Source organism: Heterocephalus glaber, unplaced genomic scaffold (assembly GCF_053883595.1).
Source record: "Heterocephalus glaber isolate CG9 unplaced genomic scaffold, H.glaber_assembly_v1.0 deba00001504, whole genome shotgun sequence".
Classification (NCBI taxonomy): domain Eukaryota; kingdom Metazoa; phylum Chordata; class Mammalia; order Rodentia; family Bathyergidae; genus Heterocephalus; species Heterocephalus glaber.
In genome coordinates, this window is record NW_028258324.1 from 46,665,476 (window position 1) to 46,686,970 (window position 21,495).

The window sequence follows — 21,495 nt, forward strand, 5'->3', positions numbered from 1 at the left end:
ACACTTGGCTTTTTCTCACTAGTCTTTTCAGTGACCAATTTCTCTTCTGTTCCATCTTTGCAGGCTGGAACTTTACTGGAGCTTCCTTTCTGGCCAAACTCAAAATGTTTTAAATCTTTCTGCTGGGCTCTTTACTCTTGATTCTCAATATAGATCTGGCTAAAAGGCCTGAACAGTAGCCATGCCACAGCCTCAACATTAGACTGTTTTGAAATTTCTTCTACAAGATTAATCAGTCTGCTGCCCTTAATCTCAACCTCCACCAAAGTCTCTGGACATGAGCAAAATGCAGACAAACTTTCTGCCAAGGCATAACACACATTGTCTGGAGTCCAACAGCCAATGTAGTCCTTCCCAGCAAAATCCTCCTGAATCTGGTCTTTTCTGACAGCATTTCTATCAGCATACTGATCTTTTGAGCTCTAACCAGAATCTCCCATCAAGTACAGCTTAAAGCTTTCAGCCACATTACTTTACTCAGAGTATTTTCCCATTGATAAAACCAATCCAGCAATGTTTATTGCATATCTTCTTATTGTACATATATGACACTGCATAGGGATACATAGGTAAATAAAACATATACTCTAAGAGTATAAAAAATAGATAGGTAAATAAAACATATACTCTGACCTCAAACAATAACTATTCCAGGTTGGAATTGAGTTATATAAGCAGAGAACAGTCTACTCTAAATGTTATTAAAGAGCACAAATAATATGCCATTGGAGCATAAAAAAAGAGTGCAACTAAAAATAAATTTTAGGCTGAGGACTTAACTCAGTGGTAGAGCATTTACCTAGCATGCATGAATCCTTGTGTTCAATTCCTACTACCACAACAAAAAAATAAGTACAATAAAAATAAAGGTTTGTGTGTGTGTATGTCATCATCAAACTGTCTGAACATTTCTACATATACTAAAATATCTGTAAATAAAATAAGAACTTAAAAAAATTTGGACAAAGTCAATGTCTTTTTTTTTATAAGATATTTAAAGATCATGCAATTGATGGAGAAACTTTGCTGTTACTCAGAGAGGAGCACCTTCGAGGCACCATGGGATTGAAGCTGGGACCAGCACTAAAAATTCAATCGCAGGTATGTGATTTCACCTAACTATGTACTTATGGTAGAAGCTTGGAGAAATATGTCTATTTACAAAAGAGCAAATAGCAGTCCTTTTAATACACAAAATAAATCATGTCACTCTTCTGTTCAAAACCCTGCATAGTTCCCCATTTCCTTCAGAGTCAAAGCCCTATATCTTTGGCATTCCTCCCAACCAACTACCATCTTCACCCACCTAGCCTCACTTTCCACTTTCTTTCCTTCCAACCTCTACTCTTGTTCACTTTCCCCTGGTTGCTCTTTGAGTGCTGGGGCATGCTCCTTGCTAGGCCCTGCCCAATGGCTGTTTCCTTTCCCCGGGATGCTCTTTCCCTGACATCCTCACTCTTTGCCCCTTATCTTCATCTTTGCTTTTGTGTGCCTTCTCCCTGAGGCTTATCTGATCAATCTACTTAAAATTATACACACTCCTGATATCCCTCTCCCCTCATAGCACCTATCATCTTCAATCATAAATGTAATCTCATTTGTTATATTCATTGTCTAATGTTGATTTCTCTTTACCCCATTAGAATGTAAGCTTTTGAGAAAAGGGATTGTTATGTTTTGTAGGTTGATGGCTCCTTTGAACATTCAAGACCCATAATAGGTCAATAATTATTTTTTGAAAAAAAATGACCTTCCTGGGCCGGGGATTTAGCTCAGTGGTTTCACTGCCTGCTGCGCAAGCACAAGAACCCGAGTTTGATCCCCAGTACCCAAAAAAAAGACCTTCCTAAAAGTGAATTTAAAAAGCAGAAACTAATTTGTCCCAGAATTTATATAGAACTATACTTATTTAAAATATATGGGTTTAGGGCCGGGGATTTAGCTCAGTGGTGCCACCGCCTGCCCCACAAGTGCAAGGACTCGAGTTCGATCCCCAGTACCAAATACAATATATGGGTTTTTTTGGTTTTTGGTTTTTTTGGTACCAGGGATCGAACTTGAGTCCTTGCGCTTGCAAGGCAAGCGGCAGAACCACTGAGCTAAATCCTCGGCCTACAATATATGTTTTTGCCAGGAGCTGAATTTTAAGAATGTCCTTCAAAAATCATTTTTTGTCTAAAAATTTTAAGGTAGAGAAATTCCTTCTTTTTGAAGTAAATGCTTTAACGTTTCCTTTTTTTAACTTTTTATTTTGGAATAATTTTAGAGACAGTGAAATTTCAAAGATAATGCACAGAGTTCATCCAGCTTTCCCCAAAGTTAACATTCCACATAACATGGCACACTGCTCAAAATTAAGAAATTAACATTGGTAAAATGTTTTTTAAACGATTCATTTTTCTTTACTTGAGGATACTCTGTATCTTGGCATACTTACAATGACACTTCATGGGATTTCTTTTCAAATGGAGTTGGCTTTGATTTATCACTCACTTTTGAGGTCCCATCTGACAGCTCACACACTTCCCTAAAGCTCTGCCTACCTGCTGTATCCCAGGCACCATTTACCAGCATGACAGGACAAGCCTCCCACAGAAGCTGAGAGAAAGGCTCAATTAAGGCCAGACATCAATCAAACAGGGTAGTCATAGGGTCCTGGAGACTGGGAATTGAAGCAGTAGAATTGGAAGCCTCTGAGTAGCATCTGGAATTCTAGAAGGTGAACAGGCAAGAGTTCGTCGCTGGTTAAGATGACAATGTCTCAACCTCCAAAATGGAGATTGAGGGGAAATCTCTAAGGTACCAAGCACTGCCAAGAAGGAAGCCCACCCCCAGAACAGAAACTCAGAAGGTAGATGGGAATGGGGGATACAAGAAAAGGGTGGGAGAAGGAAAAAAATTACTGGGATTTGGGAACTCAGATATATTAGCAGAATGGAAGCAACTTTCAATTTGAGCTGTGACAATGAAGCCTGGGTTCCACCCAGGGTCAGCTTTGTAGCAAAGGCAACTGAAGCCCTGTGTAGGATCCCAAAGCAATCTGGTTTATGTCTTCCTGGTGATTTGCTGGGTGAAAAAGTTACCTAAAGAATTCTTGCCTCAGTCAGGAGAAGGACTGGTTGACTATTAATGGAGGTGTGATGGGATGTCTGTGGGATCTCTTGTGGGACCACAAAAGAACGGCCAGATGGGGTAAACTTAGAGTGAAATCACTTAGTCCAAATGAACTACAGCAAACCAGGTGGGGGAAATAGAAGTCAGAGCCACCCTGATACACAGTTTTAAAGCTGTAAATACCTTCTGATTCTGAGAAAAAGAAAAGCCCCACCACATACTAGAATTGTGACCTGACAACTCTATGCTTCATGCTGACAATTACCTCAGCGTTTGTACCATCTGTGGCTAAACTGGGTTATTGAAAGAATTCACAAACTTAATTACTATAATTATTTTGTCTTCAAAGATATCTCAGCATGTGAGAAGTATGCTCAACAAGAAAACTCTTTCACTTTCTACCCATACAAGACAAGTGTTGGATCAACCAGCAGATACAGCCCCTCTTTTGGATTTTAATTCCTGGAGTGATACATTAAGCATTCCTTGTTCTCAGGATTAATAATTCCTAAAAGAATTGAGCAAGATAATATGAGAAATTGAAGATCCTCAAGAACCAAGAACAGGGCCAGGGATTTAGCTCAGTGGTGCTGCCACCCCACCCGCAAACGCAAGGACCTGAGTTCGATCCCCGGTACCAAAAACAAAAAACAAAAAACAAACCAAAAAAACCCCAAAAGAACCAAGAACAATCTTCACCAGTTCTCAAAAAAATCTAAGTATATTAGCAAGGGCATGTAAGAGGACAGAATGGAGGTGAAAGAAAGCCAGCCATTTTAGGGCTGTTGAGGAAGAGATCCAAACACCCAGCTTCCTGCCAGGGCTGCAGTGACCTAGCACCAAGAGGCTAGAGAATTGTCCTTGGAAAAAAATACTAATGAGGGAGAGAATCTGCAAACATCAAGAAAGCTACAGTTGGATGTTTCTGCGAGGAAGTCTCTGAAGAGGCTGAAAGGGCTGAAAGTGAAAAAAAAAAAAAAAGCTCCTTGTTTCCCATCCCCTACTCCTGACAGAGACAAAGGCTGGGGTCCATAGGAGGCAGAAGAGAAGGGGGAGAAGGACACAGTAGAGAATAGAAAAGCTGACCCCAGGCCTCCACTATTTCTCCTCATTCAAGCCTCCATCTTGAAAGTGGCCCAGCTAGGGAATAAGGGAAGCCTTAACCTTAAGGTTCCAAGCTTGGGGGTATATTACTCAGGAGTAGGTGTTTTACTTCTGAAATGAAACTATGTTATGACTGGAGGAGTCATTATATGACAGGGAGATGAAAAGTCATAGTATTCACCTCAGATTTTATCCAAGGGATGAGCAAGGAGGTATACTTGCAAAACAAGTTTGAAGTGGCAAGAGGGAGGGGGAGATTAAAGCCTCTTTCTGTCAGTGGAGTCCCACTCTTCCAACTTAATATTTCACAGAATGGTTCTGAAAGGATAACACAAGAAATATTTGCTCAAGGAAGGAACTGGCTGACAGGGTATGGGGAAGACTATTTATTATATACCCCCTTGGACAGTTTGAATTTTTTTTTTTTTTTGAGACAGGGTCTTACTATGTAGTTCAGGCTGGTCTTGCACTCACTATGTTGTCCAGGCTGGCCTCCAACTCATGGTGATCCTCCTGCCTCAGCCTCCGGAGTGCTGGGATTACAGGCGTGTACCATCATGCCCAGCAATATTTTGAATTTTTAACCATAAGAATGTATTTTGTATTTTAAATTTTTTTCATTTAAAATGAACAAACTGGGCCGGGGATTTAGCTCAGTGGTTTCACCACCTGCCGCAAAAGTGCAAGGACCCGAGTTTGATCCCCGGAACCAAAAATAAAATAAAATAAAATAAAATAAAATGAACAAACTGCACACCTGCCTGGCAAGCACAAGGTCCTGAGTTCGATTCCAGGTCCTAGAAAAAACAATACCATTAAAATGAACAAACTGTAGCAGGCAGCCTCTTCTATGGCCCCCAACAATCCCTCTTCCTGGAATTCTTGCCCTGATGTGATCCCCTCCCCTTGGGGGTAGGCTGGACTTATCTTGTCTTTTCCACTATATGGAATGTGGAAGATGATGGGAAGTCCTTTCTGTGGCCCCTGGCTTGGCCCTCTGACATTGCACATTCTGGGAAAGTCAGCTTCTGTGTGCCCAGGCAGCCCTGTGACAAACTTGGCAGTGGATCTTCGGAAGCCTGCCAGCAGCCTGTACCCTTCAGGTAGGGGCAGGTGCTGTAGCTCTGACCCACAGCTTGATGGCAGCTCAGGAGAGACCCTGATCCAAAGGCCCACACCTCATTGCTCCTGGATTCTCAAACCACAGAAACCGAGATAAGTGGAAGAGGTTTTCAACTGCTAAGTTTTGGAGTAATCTGTTTCACAGCAACAGAAAACTAAAATAAATCATATTTAACAAGCAAAAATAGCATGCTACCCACATGTACTTTTGATTTAGAAGGTGGGCTTCTGAAGTCACTTTCCCACAAGCCATGCTAATTTAGTTGAGCTTTGCTTTCTTTTATTTTTACTATGAAGACCACATGTTTTTTTTCCAACATGAAAGTATATTACACCAACAAATACACTTGTGAATTATTAATTTATTCTCAGTTCCCTTGCTGAGAGACCAGCAAAGGGGAAAACCCACTGATTTTATAGCAAGCAGTGAAAAAGCTTGCTCTTTCTTCTGGGGTGAGAATGGGTATAGAAGGGTGGGAAAAAGAAGCTACTTTATTCCTAAAAAGCTGCATACCAATCCTGAAAAAGTAGCCCTGAGAAATAACAGCCAGGGCCTTACAGACTTTGCCCACCCAGAAAGATGTACAGCAATGAAAGAGACCCAAGGAATATGACTTCCCAACCATAACATGACACTGGTTTGCTTCTAAAACTCCCTTGAGGGAGAGGCTGTAGGTAAGTCATTGAGAGTCCCAGTGAAGTATCATGAGTTGATACTTGTTGAAGCTAGATTTTTGAGTATATGAGGTTCCCTATACTTTTCACTTTATTTTTGTATGTAACTGAAATTTTATAAAATGGAAGCTTTATAAAATCTATTTATTAAAGAATTATATCAAATATGTGGAATACCAATGTTCTTTAAAACCCAGTATATTTTAAAGTACATATTGGCCATTTAAAAACAATGTAAGGAATATTTTGTTCTGCTCACTAACACTAAAAATGTACTTCGATCAAATGCAACTTCTTACTATGGTACATATACCCTGTTATTTCATTACAAATGTAAGAAAGGCTGGTTTTATAGAGAGTTGTAGTCACTTCATTATACTTACCCTGCCTTTCCTCTGGAAGATGAATTCCTCTTCAATGCAAGATCCAAGACCTTCTGTGTGTCTGACAATAGCTACAGGACGTCACTGTGCCGCTAGGAGAAGCTACACTATTCAGTAAAGGGAATAGGCCACTTGAACATCATCAGGTGATATTTTGAAAAAAAGAAAATCTAAATAGGGCCCGGGAATTTAGCTTAGTGGTTTCACCACCTGCTGTGAAAGCGCAAGGACCCGAGTCCGATCCCCGTTACCAAAAACATAAATAAATAAATAAATACTTTTAGGCTGTGCTCATTTTTTAAATAAAATGTAAATTTATAAATGCAGAACTGCAGAATACACTTGCAATAGAAAGAAGTCCTCTCTAAATAATTTTCATTAGTCAGTCTGATGAAAAGAACTGGCTATTACTGGGTAATACAGATAGGGCCACTATACATGTAACAAATTTGGTCTTTAGGCCAGCTAAGAATAATCTGTCATGATACTGTCAGTCCTTCTCCACCCCAGTGTGGTGGGGGTCCTTGGAGGAAAAGGGTCGAGGAACCATGTTCTCACTCTTGTGTCCACTGCCAGATGCGGGACAAATGTCATTCACACTCCACAGAGCACCTCCCCTCTTCTCATTCCTTTCATTTCCACTCAGACAAGTGCACTGGAGGGAGGGTGAAGCCGGAGGAAGGGGAGTCCAGCCGGAGTCAGCCAGCCGTGCTGTCTGATGCTCGCTTTGCCATCCTCAGCCCATGCACTTGATCACCGCACATGCTGTGCCAGCATCATTTCAGAGGATCCTTCAGGTGCTGGGCCTCTTCCCTTTGGTCATGGACAAGATTCTTGCTTGCACTTAGTTTCAGAATTTATTTATTTGCATTATCAGTAGAAAGCAGGTTTTAAAAATATTTCTTACATTTGGTTTTAGAAATGATAGAAAATAAAAATCAGTAATTAGGTCACACAACTTTGGAAGGCAGATTTATGCTTTCACACCAGAGATGCTGAATGCGATGCTGATGGACACCTGACCAGTGGGTGACAAAGGGTTCACGCTGCTGACAGAGGAACCCTTGTATATTTTAAAGTCTTCTTCCCTGCCATTATTTATTTTATGGCAAATATCACTCCAGAGGAAAGAGTAGCAAACACAAAAGGCACCTAGAGTAAACATTAGACCTTAACCAATAAAGACAGCTACACGTTTACATGAAGAAAAGAGCCCCTATCAGTGCAGCTGTCCTGAAAAGCATTGATGATATACACGCAAAAGCAACTGCAAACTAAAAAGCATACACATGCTTACCTGGATCTGGTACGTGAACTGCGTAATGACTATTACCCCTTTTTTGGGGGGCGATGGTACTGGGGATTGAACTCCGGGGCCTTCACACTGAGCTACATCCCAGCTCTTTTTAGTTTTTATTTTGAGACAGGTTTTTATATGTACAAACATTGCAAATTATTTCCTTAGACTAATAAAAACTTTAAAAAATACAAATAATCCTTTACCATAAAGATTCAAAATCCATGTGGATGCTCTGCCTTAAGAGGGAGCAAATGCTTGTCTGCATGTAGACTATGCAAGCACTCCTCAGTGGAGCCAGGTTGTATTCAGCTGTGTCTGGTTTTTGATACTGGTATCCATTTTTAGCACTTCTCTGATGACCATAATAGCTTAAGTAGGAGGAAGTGAAAAATCCATTTTCAGAGCCCCTGTATTTGCCTTCAGAAGCAAATATTGGTGGTGGTTTCCCTTCTAGGTTGTCCACATCAGTGTTGAAAAGTGGAATTGTAGGGTCCTCATATGCAGCAACTTCCCAGCTGACATTCTGAAGATGAATAATGATCTTCCAGTAGGCCCCTGATAAGGAATGATCTCGAATTTTGTGTCTCATGTTGTCGATATCAAGGTTGTCTGGGGTCAGCATTTCTCTGTAGGCTTTACTAATTTTATGCTTTCAGTAGATGGCATCAAACTCAGGCAAGGGCATCGCCACATCATGAATGGGGTGATTATTAACATCTTCTTCCTCAATATATGTAGCTGTGGCTCCTTTGAGAACAAGGTCCCCTGGGACAGGTTTCAGCCCATAGTCTTCTGTCCTCTTGCTCATCATGTTATTCTTTGATAGCTATGGATATACATTGATTATTTCTTGATATTATGCCAAATGCAGAGACTATATCCTTTATTCCACATTTTGAAAGTCCTCAAAGCCGCTGCCCCTCCACACATCTTTTGACAGATGGGTTTCTTTGTTTTGTTTGGGGGTTGTTTTGGGGTACCGGGGATTGAACTCAGGACCTCATGCTTGCCAGGCAGGTGCTGTGCTGGTGTGCTAAATCCCCAGCCCTGACGGGCAATTTTTTGAGCGCAACAGCTGGGTCTTTGGTCTTCACGCATTCTTCCCTACATTGAAGCAAGTACCCTTTTTCAGCTCCAGAACAGGGTTTTAGTATTAAATCCATTCTTCTGTCCAGGAGTTTTGTTTTGTTTTGTTTTGTTTTTGGTACCAGGGATTGAACTCAGGACCTTGTGCTTTTGAGATAGGTGGTGGAACCACTGAGGTAAACCTCCAGCCCTATCCAGGAATTTTGAAGAATAGCTATTCTGAGTTGGTATGTAGGGATGATTGTTGTTCCAAATCTTTGCATTCCGTAGTAGTTAATAAATCCAATCTCCTTGAGAGAGTTCATAGCTTGTTGAACTTGGTCATCAATTCCTGTTATATTTCTGAGAACTACAGTGAAGTGATCTCCTCGGAGCTCTCCCAGCTTCAGAGGGTTTTTCTGCTAGCTGAAATTTCCTAGCTTAAAGTTCAGCAAACACTTATTCAGGTGGGCAAGTCTCTGTGCAGATATTCATCAGCTTTCAGACAAAAGAGTGATGAACAACTTGTGTCCCAAGCAACTGCACAGCACGCATCACACTTTTCCTTTGGGTGTCACTAAGAAGTGGCCTCCAAACTGCACCTGCTCCTCCCCAATTGCTGAAGGTTTCTCGTTTCTTTCTCTCTCTCATTTTTTATTTTTGGTACCAGGGATCGAACTCTGGACCTTGCGCTTTTAAGGCGGGTGTCGGAACCACTGAGCTAAATCCCCGGCCCAAGGTTTCTTATTTCTAAAGATGATTTTCTTGGGCTTAGTTAACCTTAGTCCTCTGTGCTCACTTTTTGAAAAAACTTCTCTTCAAATATATTTCACCTCCCTCTTTGGCTCATTCCCCATTAAGTGATTTTTATCATCTAAAGTCACAAAAAGCTTATAGAACTGATTATTGACTTTAATTAACTGATTATTTCATAGTGTTAGGAATTTATTCTTATAAAACAAAAGTAAAGGCCTCAAAAATCTTGTTACTATAAGAAAAGTCTTACTTTTTTGGGGGGGGGGGTTTGAGATAGGGTCTCCCCATGAATCTCAGGCTGGCCTTGAACTCACTATGTAGTCACTATGTAGGTGAACTTGTGGCAATCCTCCTACCCAGCCTCCTGAGTGCTGGGATTACAGGCATGTGCCATCATGCTCAGCACTTTTACCATCTCTTTTTTTTTTGGTACCAGAGATTGAACTCAGGACCTTGCGCTTGCAAGGCAGGCAGGACCATCTTTTTAATAGCAATTAGCCTTTGGTCTTTGGTGGGAGAGCAGGGAGATAAACTATAATTTATAAGTTTTTGGTTATTTCAAGCCATTTTAAATGTATAAGGTTCTGATTATGTCAAACCATTTTGATGCCAATGTTTTTAAAATGATAAAATTAAGCTAATCACTGCAGTTCCTAACTGATCCTTGCCTTTCTAACATACGAAGTGTGATTTTAAAAATATGATGAATTTTTTTAATTTTTAAATTATTACAGTAAAAGCCACATTGCTGTTAATGCCCCTCAAAACACTCCCTTCACTTCCAACACTCTTAACCCTCCTTCTTGCCACATCTGATACAATGCAGGAAGTCGTGGCTGCCTACATCCCTGAAAGGATTCAAAATGTTTACTTTTCCTGGTCATTTTGACCTTGGGAAAGAACCAGAAGTCTCACAGTGCTAGATCTTGTGAATAAAGACACACTATTTTTATTTGACAGAAATTGCCATAAACGTTTGAGCAACAAGGATGATCATAAAATATGGTAAATGTTTACATTTTAAAATGTATTTCAGTAAAAGACATGTTGCCATTAATCACACTTGAAATACTCAAAATACTTCCTCTTGCCTTGAAAACACTTATCATTATTGGCAAAGTCTTTTACTGTAATAAGCTTTTAAAAACATAAAGATTCATCATATCTTTCTTTTTTTTTTTTTTTTTTTTGGTATGGGGGATTGAACTTGGGTCCTTGTGCTTGCGCAGCAGGCAGCGAAAACACTGAGCTAAATCCCGGCCCACATTCACCATATCTTTCAATTATCCCTGTATGCATTATATTGGGTCTCTTTTGAATAATCTATAAATCCTCAGAAATAATTAGGAAACCATCATTTCTTCAGTCTTGGTGTTCAACAATTCATCCACCCAATATATATTTACCAAGAATCTATGAGCCAGGCTGGGTGCTTTCAGTTGGGATGAAAGGCAAATTATGTAGATATTACCTTCGCAGAGCAGATAGTACAACAGATTAGTTGATCAGTGTTTTGTAAGCAGCAATAATCTTCTGTGTGTGTGTGTGTGTGTGTGTGTGTGTGTCTGTCTGTCTGTCTGTCTGGGTTTGTTTACCTAAACCAAGTTTGAAGGGAAAAAAAAATAAATGTCAGTATCTACCAGGCAGAATTTGGTCTTATGTTATTAACCAGACTGAAAGTAGACCATGCTGCAAGTGCTTCAGAGCATAGACTAGAAGTCATCCAACTGCTCTCTGAACGCTACAAACTGTGGGAACTGTAGACATTTCTGTCCTTCTATATGGGTCAGGCTGATAATTTGCTGAACGGCTGACCTGTGCTGTGACATTTGTGTGAGTAATCCAACAAGTTCTGTGCAGGAGGCACAGTGTTTGCTGGAGTTATTTCAAATGCAGTGCTGTGCTTTGCTTTGATAATAGAACTCTGCAGCAGTTTTCTTTCTTCTACAAAACAGAGATTACAAGTGTTTAGAGAAAGCACTGGTACAATTTGATAAATACTAGTTGAGAACGGTTTTCTGGTGTTTTCAAGACTTCAATTGTAGTCCTCTTTTACAGCAACATTTTCTTTTCAGGCACGTACTTATTTAGGTCCTCAAACACCAAATAAATAGAAATCATTTCATTCAAAAAGCCAAAAAGAACTGTTATCTATGGTGTTTATTCCTTATGAATGAGATGATGATCGGGTAATTAATTGTTATAAGAGATTGAAATTACTGTCATAATCTAACAATTAATTTGGAATTCTTTGTTACTCATTCAGCTTTTCCTAAATCATCAAATTGGCTGGTTGTGCTTTATACACCAATGGTCTGTCACTAAAACCACTCACTTATTGAGCAAGTAAATTAATAAAGATTCATAGGGCAGGGAACAGAATGAATCAGCCCACATCTGGTCATTTAGGTTGTACAGAGATGAGAGGGATATCAGCAACTTCAAAGGATAATTCTAAACAGAAGCAAAAAGCAATACCTTTAGTCCTGGATGGTTTGGGGGGAGGGGACACCTTTATTCTAATCTGATGATTGTTTTCATAGTAAAGGCATAACAAATCATTACTTACTAGGCTTTATCTATTTCCACCAAACTCTGGAGCCAAATGACATCCACAGTAAGTATTCTAAGCATTGCTGCTTCCTTTACAAAGAAGTTTCCTTTTTATTTATTTGTTTGTCTTTGCAGTACTGGGTTCAAACCTAGGCCCTTTTGCATGCTAGACAAGCATTCTGCCACTGAACTACCCCCTCAGTCCTGGGAACTTCCCAAAGTGAATGGTCAAATAGAGTTACTCCTTATGAATATTAGTTATTAGCACTAAAATATTCAAGTCATGAATTAGGGATTTATTTTTTAAATTAAGATAGCCAGTTGTGGTGGTAGATGCTTATAATCCCAGCACTGGGGAGGCAGGAGGATTGTTGTGAGTTTGAGGCCAAACTACATAATACTAAGACCCTGTCTCAAAAAAAATTAAGATAAAGAATAAGAATAAGAGCTTTTAAAAAACACTTAGATTAGTACATAAAAGAGATAACCTATAGAGTAGAGCCTATAGAATCACTATATATACTTTATAGCATCTACTAGGTAGATGCTATTAAATTCAATAATTCTACAAAGATTCAAACATCTTTCATGAATATTAAAATCTTCCATTTAAAAATAGTACCTTCATCAGTGGCACTGCATCTGCCTCGCAAGTGCAAGGTCCTGAGTTCAATCGCCGGTACAAAAAAAACCCAGTACTTTCAACCCTTGGTATCTATGGGGAACTGGCTCCCTTAGTATCCACTGGGTTCTCCAGGATGCCCAAATCCACTCATGCTAAAGTTCCTGATATGCTAGGTGTGGTGGTACATGCCTATAATCATAGCACTCAGGAGGCTGAGACAGGAGTATTGCCACAAGTTCGAGGGCAGCCTGGGTTACATAGTTCAAGACCAGCCTGAACTACATAGCAAGACCTTGTCTCAAAAAAACCAAAAGTAAACTAAAGTCTCTGATATAAATGGCATAGTGTTTGTATACACACAATCTCTTGTACACTTTAAATCATTTCTACAGTACTTATAAAATGTAATACAATGTAAATGCTGTATATATTGTTATTCTACTGCATTGTTTAGAGAATAATGACAAGAAAAAAGTCTGTACATGTTCAATGTAGATGAAATTTTTGTTTTTTTAAAAAATACTTTTGATCGGGCTGGGGATTTAGCTCAGTGGTTCTGGCACCTGCCTTGCAAGCACAAGGTCCCGAGTTCGATCCCTGGTACCAAAAAAACAAACAAACAAAAAAACCCCTTTTGATCCACAGTTGGTTGAATCCACAAAGGAAGACCCCATGGATACAGAGGGCTGGCTATAGTTCATTCAATTATCTTGTTTTTAGGTGGTATATCAGTTAGGATATTCTACAGTCTAACAATGACAGAAAACCCAATTCAAACCAGCTTAAACCAGAAAGGAAACTTGTTTATCTAGTGGCCAAAAAGTCTAGACATCTGGCTTCAGGCAAGGCTTAATTTAATGGTTCAAGTGCTATCACCAAGAATCCAGTTTCTCTTTGTGCTTTCTTCAAGTTCTAGAGAAATGACTTCCAAGATGCCCAGGGCACACATGCGTGTGCACACGCACACACACACACACACATACACACACACACACATATCTTTTAGTCTGCTTCCTTTACAAAGAAGTTTCCCTTTTATTGGTTTGTTTGCTTTTGCAATACTGGGGATCAAACCCAGGCTCTCATTCCTAGGGTAATAAAATGCTTGTTGCAGTCCAAACCTAACAGTATCACATCACAGGGCTGAAAGGAAGAGCATATGCCTCTTCCAACACATTCAAAGTCTGGGGAGTCACTCTCTGTTACTGGGTCTTTTGGACCTTGTGGCCAATCACTGTAGCCAAGAAGGCCAGTTACACTGATTGGCCCATCTCTCAAGCCTGAAAATTTTTAAGAACTTTTTTTTTAGCCCCAAAGTTTGTTTTTCATTTGTAATATCTCATCTCACCCTTCTGGCTGTTACACCTTGAAAGTAGCAACTATGACTTCTAAATTCTTTGCACTACTTCAAAGCTTCCCAAGCAACAAATGCTCAACAAATGAAATTGAGTGATTGAATAATTTAAAATAATCGTGATGTGTGGTGATGATCATGGGAGCAATTCTTTCTGTATGAACCCTTATCTAGTATCCCAAGGTCCTTTGTAAAGCAATATGTTAGACTCATAGGATGATGGGTGTTCATAGGTTTTCCAGGGCCTCTCTCCATCCTCTCTATCATTTTTGGTGCCCTATCACGCTTGGTGTGGTCTTCAGAAGACCACATCAGACAGCCTCCCTTCCCTCTGACTCCCACTCAGCTCAGCCAGTGACAGCAAAGAGGAGGTCAAGTGGCAGGAAGAAAGAGAGGGGGAAGAGTATTGATTCTTTGACTCTCTTCCTACTTTCTTCATAGTGGCCACAGCTTGTGCCAAGCAACTCTCTCCTTTAGCTACAGCTACACTCTGCCCAAATCCTGGGAACTGGTTCTGGAAAATCAGTTCCTCTCCTGGTCATCTCAGGCTGGGGGATGAGAAGGCTCACTGTTGTTGCTAGTTCATGTTTCCCCTCATCCTTCCCACACTTCTGTAATTGGTCCTTTACTATCTTCTAGAGTAACTCGTTTCAACATGCTATGTATCTACTGCAGAGATCCTGACTCATACACACACCATTAGAAAACCCAACTCATTTGTCACTGGCTTAAGTCACAAATGGAAGTTATTGAATCATGTAACTGAAAAATATAGACATATGGCTTCAGGCCAGTGCAGTTGCTCAAACGATGTCATCAAGGATGTTAGAACTGGAAGGGATTTTATTAACCAGATACTCACCTTAATCATAGAATAGTTAAGTTTATGTGCAGGAGGGGGGAAAGGAAGTTTTTTAAAACCCCATTTTGCAGTAGGTAACACTAAAGAAAGAGAGGCACTTTACTGGCCCACTTGATTCTGAATCCTATCTTAGCATTGTATAAATATTTAAGATAAATAAATGACAACTTTTAGAGACCAAAAGCAGAAGTTAACAAATTCATTCCATAGGAAGAACCTAAAGAAAAAATTAAATGGTCGATCATTCAGATCTTTGCACATCATTAACTTTATTATCTTTTATTCCTCAAGGTAACTAGCACACTCTGTGCTGAGTGTTAAGTAAATTGGCGATGATGGAAATTCCAAACTAGCTCTTTTATTCATGTGATGCTGAAGATAGTAGCAACTGCTGTGTCCCTCTGCTTCCATTTGCTCACCTGCTCCTCTGATTCATATAATGGTGAGATTAAAGAAGACAAAAGTGAACCTATTGCTGCTTTATAGGAATCAAGGATAGCAAAATATACACCAATTTTGATTATTTAAAATTAATCTTTTGCTGTGTACACAACCTTTCTTTCTTTTTTGTTTTTCCTTTTGGACATTAGACCATTTATTGAAGAACTTGAACTATCCATACTGATTTCACTAGCTTGAAATTTAGTGATCTGGACATGGGCCTAGACTGTCTCCCTCTCTATTCAAATGAACAGAAGTATTTTGTTATGCTTTTAAGCAAATTTGTAGGGCAAATGATTAAACTAAGAACTTGATTATAAATAATTCTTTTGGGCCGGGGATTTAGCTCTGGTTCTGCCGCCTGCCTCGAAAGCGCAAGGAACAAGTTCAATCCCCTTTACAAAAAAAAAAAAAAAATCTATAAATAATTATTTTGCATTCCCTATAGAGTATTACTTAAAGGATTTTTTTTAGCCTAGTCCATATGTAAGCTAAAGCAATGAAATTGCTTTTAGCCATGTTTGCAGTACATAATGATTACATTCATTGTGGGAAGTTAGATGTACGTAACACATCTTAATCCTTTTTTTCATTCCCTTTCCCTCCTCTTCCTCCCCTCTCCCTTCATCTCTTGGTCCCCTTCCCTTTTGAAAAGGATACGCTGTATTTCTTTCTTTCTTTTTTTTTTTTTTTTTTTTGCTACCGGGGATCGAACTCAGGTCCTTGCGCTTGTGCAGCAGATGACGAAACCACTGAGCTAAATCCCCGACCCCTGATATGCTATATTTCTAATGGGGCTACAATGCTTTGGCATTATAAGGAGGTAGCATAAAGTATGTTTAAAGTTTTTCCATTGTTTCAAGCGCATTGAGTTGTTTTACCGTGTGAAAAATTGTCCCATTAAATGGAAATATTTTTATGAGATTTAACACACAGCTGATTTTCTTTCCTCTGCCTCCCACACAAAAAAATTATCTTTACCCTTTCTAAGTTTGGAAAAAAATCAATTTTTTAAAAATTTTCTTGTTAATCTTTACTTTTGGTAATGGTTGTGTCTCCTTTGTTCCATGCTCTGCCAATGACAGCAGTTTGTTCATTATTGTAGCATCAACAGGTATAACAAGCAAGAGAAGAATGCAACCATAAATATTAGTGCAAAGCATTTGTTGTCCACGTGGTAGATCTAGTAAGATAAGGCCACCTGAAGATAATAATAATCTCCTTCTCAATATAGTAACACACCCAAGTAGACTTTCTTGAAGCCATAACTTTAGGGGTTATAAGAGGTCAGGAAGGACATTTCAGCTTCAGGCTCAAGAACATCTGAGCACAACTTCTTGGCTCTCTGGAGTACCTATACAGCATGTGCCTTAGTCCATTTGTGCTACTGTCACAACATGCCCAAGATAAGTAATTTATAGAGAATATAAATTGGTTTCACACAGTTCTGAAATCTGAGAAGTCTAAGATCAAGGCACAAAAGGGCTTGATGTCTGCTAAGGGCTCTGTCTTTGCTTCCAGGATGGCACTGTCTTGCTGTTTCCTTACAAGGAGGAAGGGCAAAGGAGCAAACAGGGATAAACTGTCCCTCAAACTCAGAAGTCTTCTAACAGCACTAATCCTACCATGAGTGCACAGCCCCTTATGGCCTAACCACTTCCCAAGGACCCCATCTCTCTGTCGTTTTAGTACTGGGGATGGAATTTAGGGGCTTGCACCTTCGAGGCAGGCAGTGGAACCACTGAGCTACGTCCCCGCCTAGGGACCCTATCTCTTAATTCCACTCCCTTGGAGGTTAAATTCCAAACCATGACCTTCAGAGGAGCACATACATTCAAACTAGAGCAGCATGTTTTAAAAAATAAATATTTTGGCTTTTTGTTTCATTTTGTTTTTTGAGACAGGGTCTCGAAATGTAGTTCAGGCTGGCCTTGAACTCTCAAGGTGATCCTCTTGCCTCAGCTTCCCAAATGCTGGGATTACAGGCATGCTTCACCATGCCCGGACAAAAATAAATTTTTAAAGATTCCAAAAGCAATGAATGATTATTTTGTAAAATGTAGATTTGGAGAAACAGGAGATGAAAGAGAGTAGTCCTTAAATCTATCACTTAAGACTTCTTATAGACAGGGCCGGGATTTAGCTCAGTGGTGCCACCGCCTGCCTCGCAAGCACAAGGTCCCGAGTTCAATCACCAGTAAACCGCCCCCCCCCCAAAAAAAACACACCAAAAAAAAAAAAGACTTCTTATAGACAGCTAAGTTAGGTAGAAATATTGCAGGCAGTCAGACAGGGCTAGGCCCTCAGGGAAGTCAGTGCAGAAGAGGAGAACACATCAAAAACTGGCTGGAGGCACATCTGAGATGATTAAAGTCACAGTGCTCAAATTTACATACTTCCCTAAGGAAGCTTGAGATTATTGGTACCACCCTTTTGAGATTTCCCAAACAAATAAACCATTATCTCACTAGAGGTGGACCATCCTCTCTCACCTACTAAGACTAAGACTAAAAACAAGAATAAGACTATAGATTATAGACCAAGGTTACTGATGTCATCCATATGCCCTTACTACTATTAGCTGAATATTAGCTAAGTGGCTATACTTGTAATTGTATTGGTTGATTGTAATATGACCCATGGTGTACCCACTCCTTGTGACTTTGCTCTATAAAACTTTCTCAGAGAAGTAGGTTCGTTGACAACCCATTTGGGAACCCTCCCGTCTCTCAGGAGTTATTCCAGTCCCCCAATCTTCCCTATTCCCCATTCCTATTCCCCTATAAATTTTTCTACTTTTAACCTCCGTTGTTCCTTAGAATTCATTCTTCAACTTTGGGGAACATGAACTTGGAGTATCTAACATCTAGCAGGTTTGGAATTACATTTATTTCCCCTATATCAGACTGACTTTGGTTAACAATTTGATGTACATTCAAAGCTCACACACTGCTCTCTTTCTCTGGAATCTTACTGTAAATATGCCTGTTGAGCATCTTTGAATATTCTTTCTTGAATATCTTTATATACTACTAATTTTATTCATCTCATTTCTTGCAGAACCTAACACAGTCCTTCATGACTAGATTTTAGTAAAAGGACAAATATTTAATGTCCATATAACAACTGCTGAAGCATTCTTTCCCATGTGCCTGCCAAAGGAGTACCACATCAAGGATTTATCTCAAACTATCAGGAAAAAATCACACTGAACTTCCTATGTCCTTGGGAAAACTCCTCCTTAAAAGGCACAGGACTCCACAAGCCCACTGATAGTGCTTCACAAGTGGAACAACTCAGAGCTAAAAGATCTAGGCTTGAATTCCAAACTAGTCCTTTTATTTGTCATTTTACTTCCTTAAGCTTCCATTTTCCAATCTGTGAAAGATTGACCTATGACCTACAACATTTCTAGCAATTAATATTCTGTGATATACTCATTTAGCTAAACAAGTGTCAGGGTTGGGTGCCTGAAGAGGGGCCCTGTCAGGCAAGGTTCCCAAAGAAAAGAACACACATGGAGCAGATATCACAAGAATCCAGAAACAAAACTTTATTTTATAGCACAGCACTTATAGTGGCAGTTACTATCTTACTGAGACATAGTGAGACAAAACACCTGCAACCTCACATGGCCATGTGATCCATGCATGGTTTGTCTATGCTGATTATTATTTAACGAAGTCCCATTGTGTGCCTGCCCTGAACAATGGGATTGTGTCCTCAGATGCATTCAAACACCCTCAGGTTCCCAGGCTTTGACACATCTCACAGCGGCCCCCTACAACATGTATACATACATGTGTGTGTGTGTGTGTGTGTGTGTGCGCATACATACACATATACAAATGTTTTAGAAAGGTGGCAGGAGTTATGCATTGAGGTGCTAATATTCCAAAATCTGATTTGTTAAGCTTATGTTCCAAACAGTGAAGTCTTACAGGAAATTCAGCCATGATTTTTCTGTCTACCAATACTTTTTGCAGCTAAGATGGGAAAAACTAAAAACAGGAAGCCCAATAAAAAACAACATAAACACACATTCCTCTTTGTGTGTGCCTTTTATTATTTCTCAGTCAGAGCTTCAGGCAGTTGTAATCTGTCTGAGGTTCCCTTCCTTGTTTCAGGGCTGCATACTTCATTTGTCATTTCCAAAATGCTCCCTCATTTTCAAGTTATAAGCAGATAACAGCTCTTTGCTCACTTGAAAACAATGAGCTCTGTTTGAGAACTTAACAGCTAAAGTGAAAGAATCCTAATATCAGAACATGTGGAAACAGGAGCCTCTGAGTGGAACACAGCATGTGTGCACTATTGCCAACTGCCCACTTCTTTCCATCAAGCTCCAAGACATTTAAAACCCCACACCAATTCCTCTAGAGCATTTAGAAATGAGACTTTTTCCACATCATCTGGGTTGTGCTGAGGTATCTCCTCACCCCACCTTAGCGGGAGTAGGTCGAGTGGTGGAGGGGACTAGAAGGTGCCACACCTGTTCCTGTCCACTCCAGTGGATGGAGGCTTTGGAACTCACCATCCCCAGAGTGTCTGCTTTCTTCAAATGGCCAATCCAGGCAGGTTTGTCCATTCCAACAGGGTGACATGTTGCCTCATTCTTTCACATTTCTCTAGCTTTGACTACTCACTCCCTACTCCAGTACACCACAGTGCCAGGCCTGGCTGGAAGGATGGTCTGATGTGCTTTGGCTAGGGCGGCATCTAATGACCCAGCTAGTGCTGCTGTGACCATCAGGTGGGATGTGGGAGCTCCAGCTCCTGCTGTTTGCACCATGGCTAGTAAAGAAGTCCTCTCATCTTCATTTCAGTGGCTGCTGTTTCTCACATTTTCTTTTTTAAATTTAAATTGTACAGTTTGAAAAATGAAGGCATATGTTCAAGTAAAAACACCTCTGTTCCAACCTTGGTCTGGAGTCAGGAAATCTTTCTTGTAATAAGCATAAATGTCCCTATATTTTTTTTTCAGTCTCCTTTTATTCTTTTAGGCAAGGTCTTGCTGTGTAGTTCAGACTGGCCTTGAACTCACTATGTAACCCAGACTGGCTTTGAACTCATGGCAATCCTCCTGCCTCAGTGTCCCAAGTGCTAGAATACAGGCATGCATCACTACGCCCAGCTTTCAGTCCCCTTTTGTATTAGTCAGCCATCCATTGCTACAACAAAATACCTAACATAGACTACTTATATAGTAAAGTAAGTTTTATTTAGCTCTAAGTTTCAGAGGCTTAAAGTGCAAGATACACTGTGAGGGTGGAGGTCTTAGTTTGCCTTTCAGTGAGAGTGGGTGGCAGCACTTCATAGTGGGAGCATGTGCCAGAATGAGTGGTCACGTCTCAAACTGGAGCAGAGAGACAGACCTGAGTCCCACAATCCCTTTCAAGACAGCCCCAATGACCTAAGGCATTTCCAGTCCCCACCCCTTAAGGCCCAAGCATTTCCCAATACCACCATTGTGGGTAGTGACTCTTTAACATATAGACCATTGAGGGACATTCAACCTCCAAACAGTATCACCTTTCCATGAAATTGTTAACATACTACATTTTATTTTTTTGACATAACAAAATATTTAGATATTATTTCACAGCAGTACCTCCCTTCCTTTTTAAAGCTGTATAATATTCCAACATATGTACCTCCTGTGGTTTATTTAATCAATCCCCTTGCTGACAGACTTTTTCAAGATCTTCTAATTTTTTGGTTATACATACATACAGTCTCAGAAATATGTATGCATATCTATAGGACAGAGAGAGAAAGGTTAAGAGTAGGTCTTGAGAAAAGACAGAAGATACCCAGCTTCCCCCAAAATGATGAATTTCATGTTCCTTTAACATTCTTTAGATTTATTATGTTTTGGGTCTAGATGTCCCCCTAAAACCTCATGCAGTGGCTGAATCTGGTGTGTGACTGATTCATGGTGGGGCCAGGCCTTAGGGCACTAGGATTTAGGGCTTGAGTGCTACCCACCCTAAGTAGTCTGAATAAGATGAAGGGGGCAGAAAGACACTGTTAAATTCTCTGGTTGCCTTTGCTACCTTCTGGCCTATAGAGAATGTTGAGACACCTGGCTATGGGTCTCAATCTCCTAGGAGACAGTATGACATACTCAACAGAAAGAAT

General features: G+C 40.0%; 1 protein-coding gene and 1 pseudogene across 1 annotated transcript in view; one reads left to right on the top strand and one right to left on the bottom strand.

Annotated features, from left to right (window-relative positions):
* Samd7 (sterile alpha motif domain containing 7) overlaps positions 1–3,657 on the top strand; it is a 29,282-nt gene extending 25,625 nt beyond the window's left edge. The window contains 3 exon segments of the mRNA XM_004834574.3: positions 991–1,101; positions 3,464–3,611; positions 3,614–3,657. Of these exon segments, the coding sequence (XP_004834631.3) occupies positions 991–1,101; positions 3,464–3,611; positions 3,614–3,657 (303 nt within the window).
* Positions 3,658–7,983: 4,326 nt separating this feature from the next.
* Positions 7,984–20,146, bottom strand: LOC101696902 (pseudouridylate synthase 7 homolog; annotated as a pseudogene).
* Positions 20,147–21,495: the final 1,349 nt, after the last annotated feature.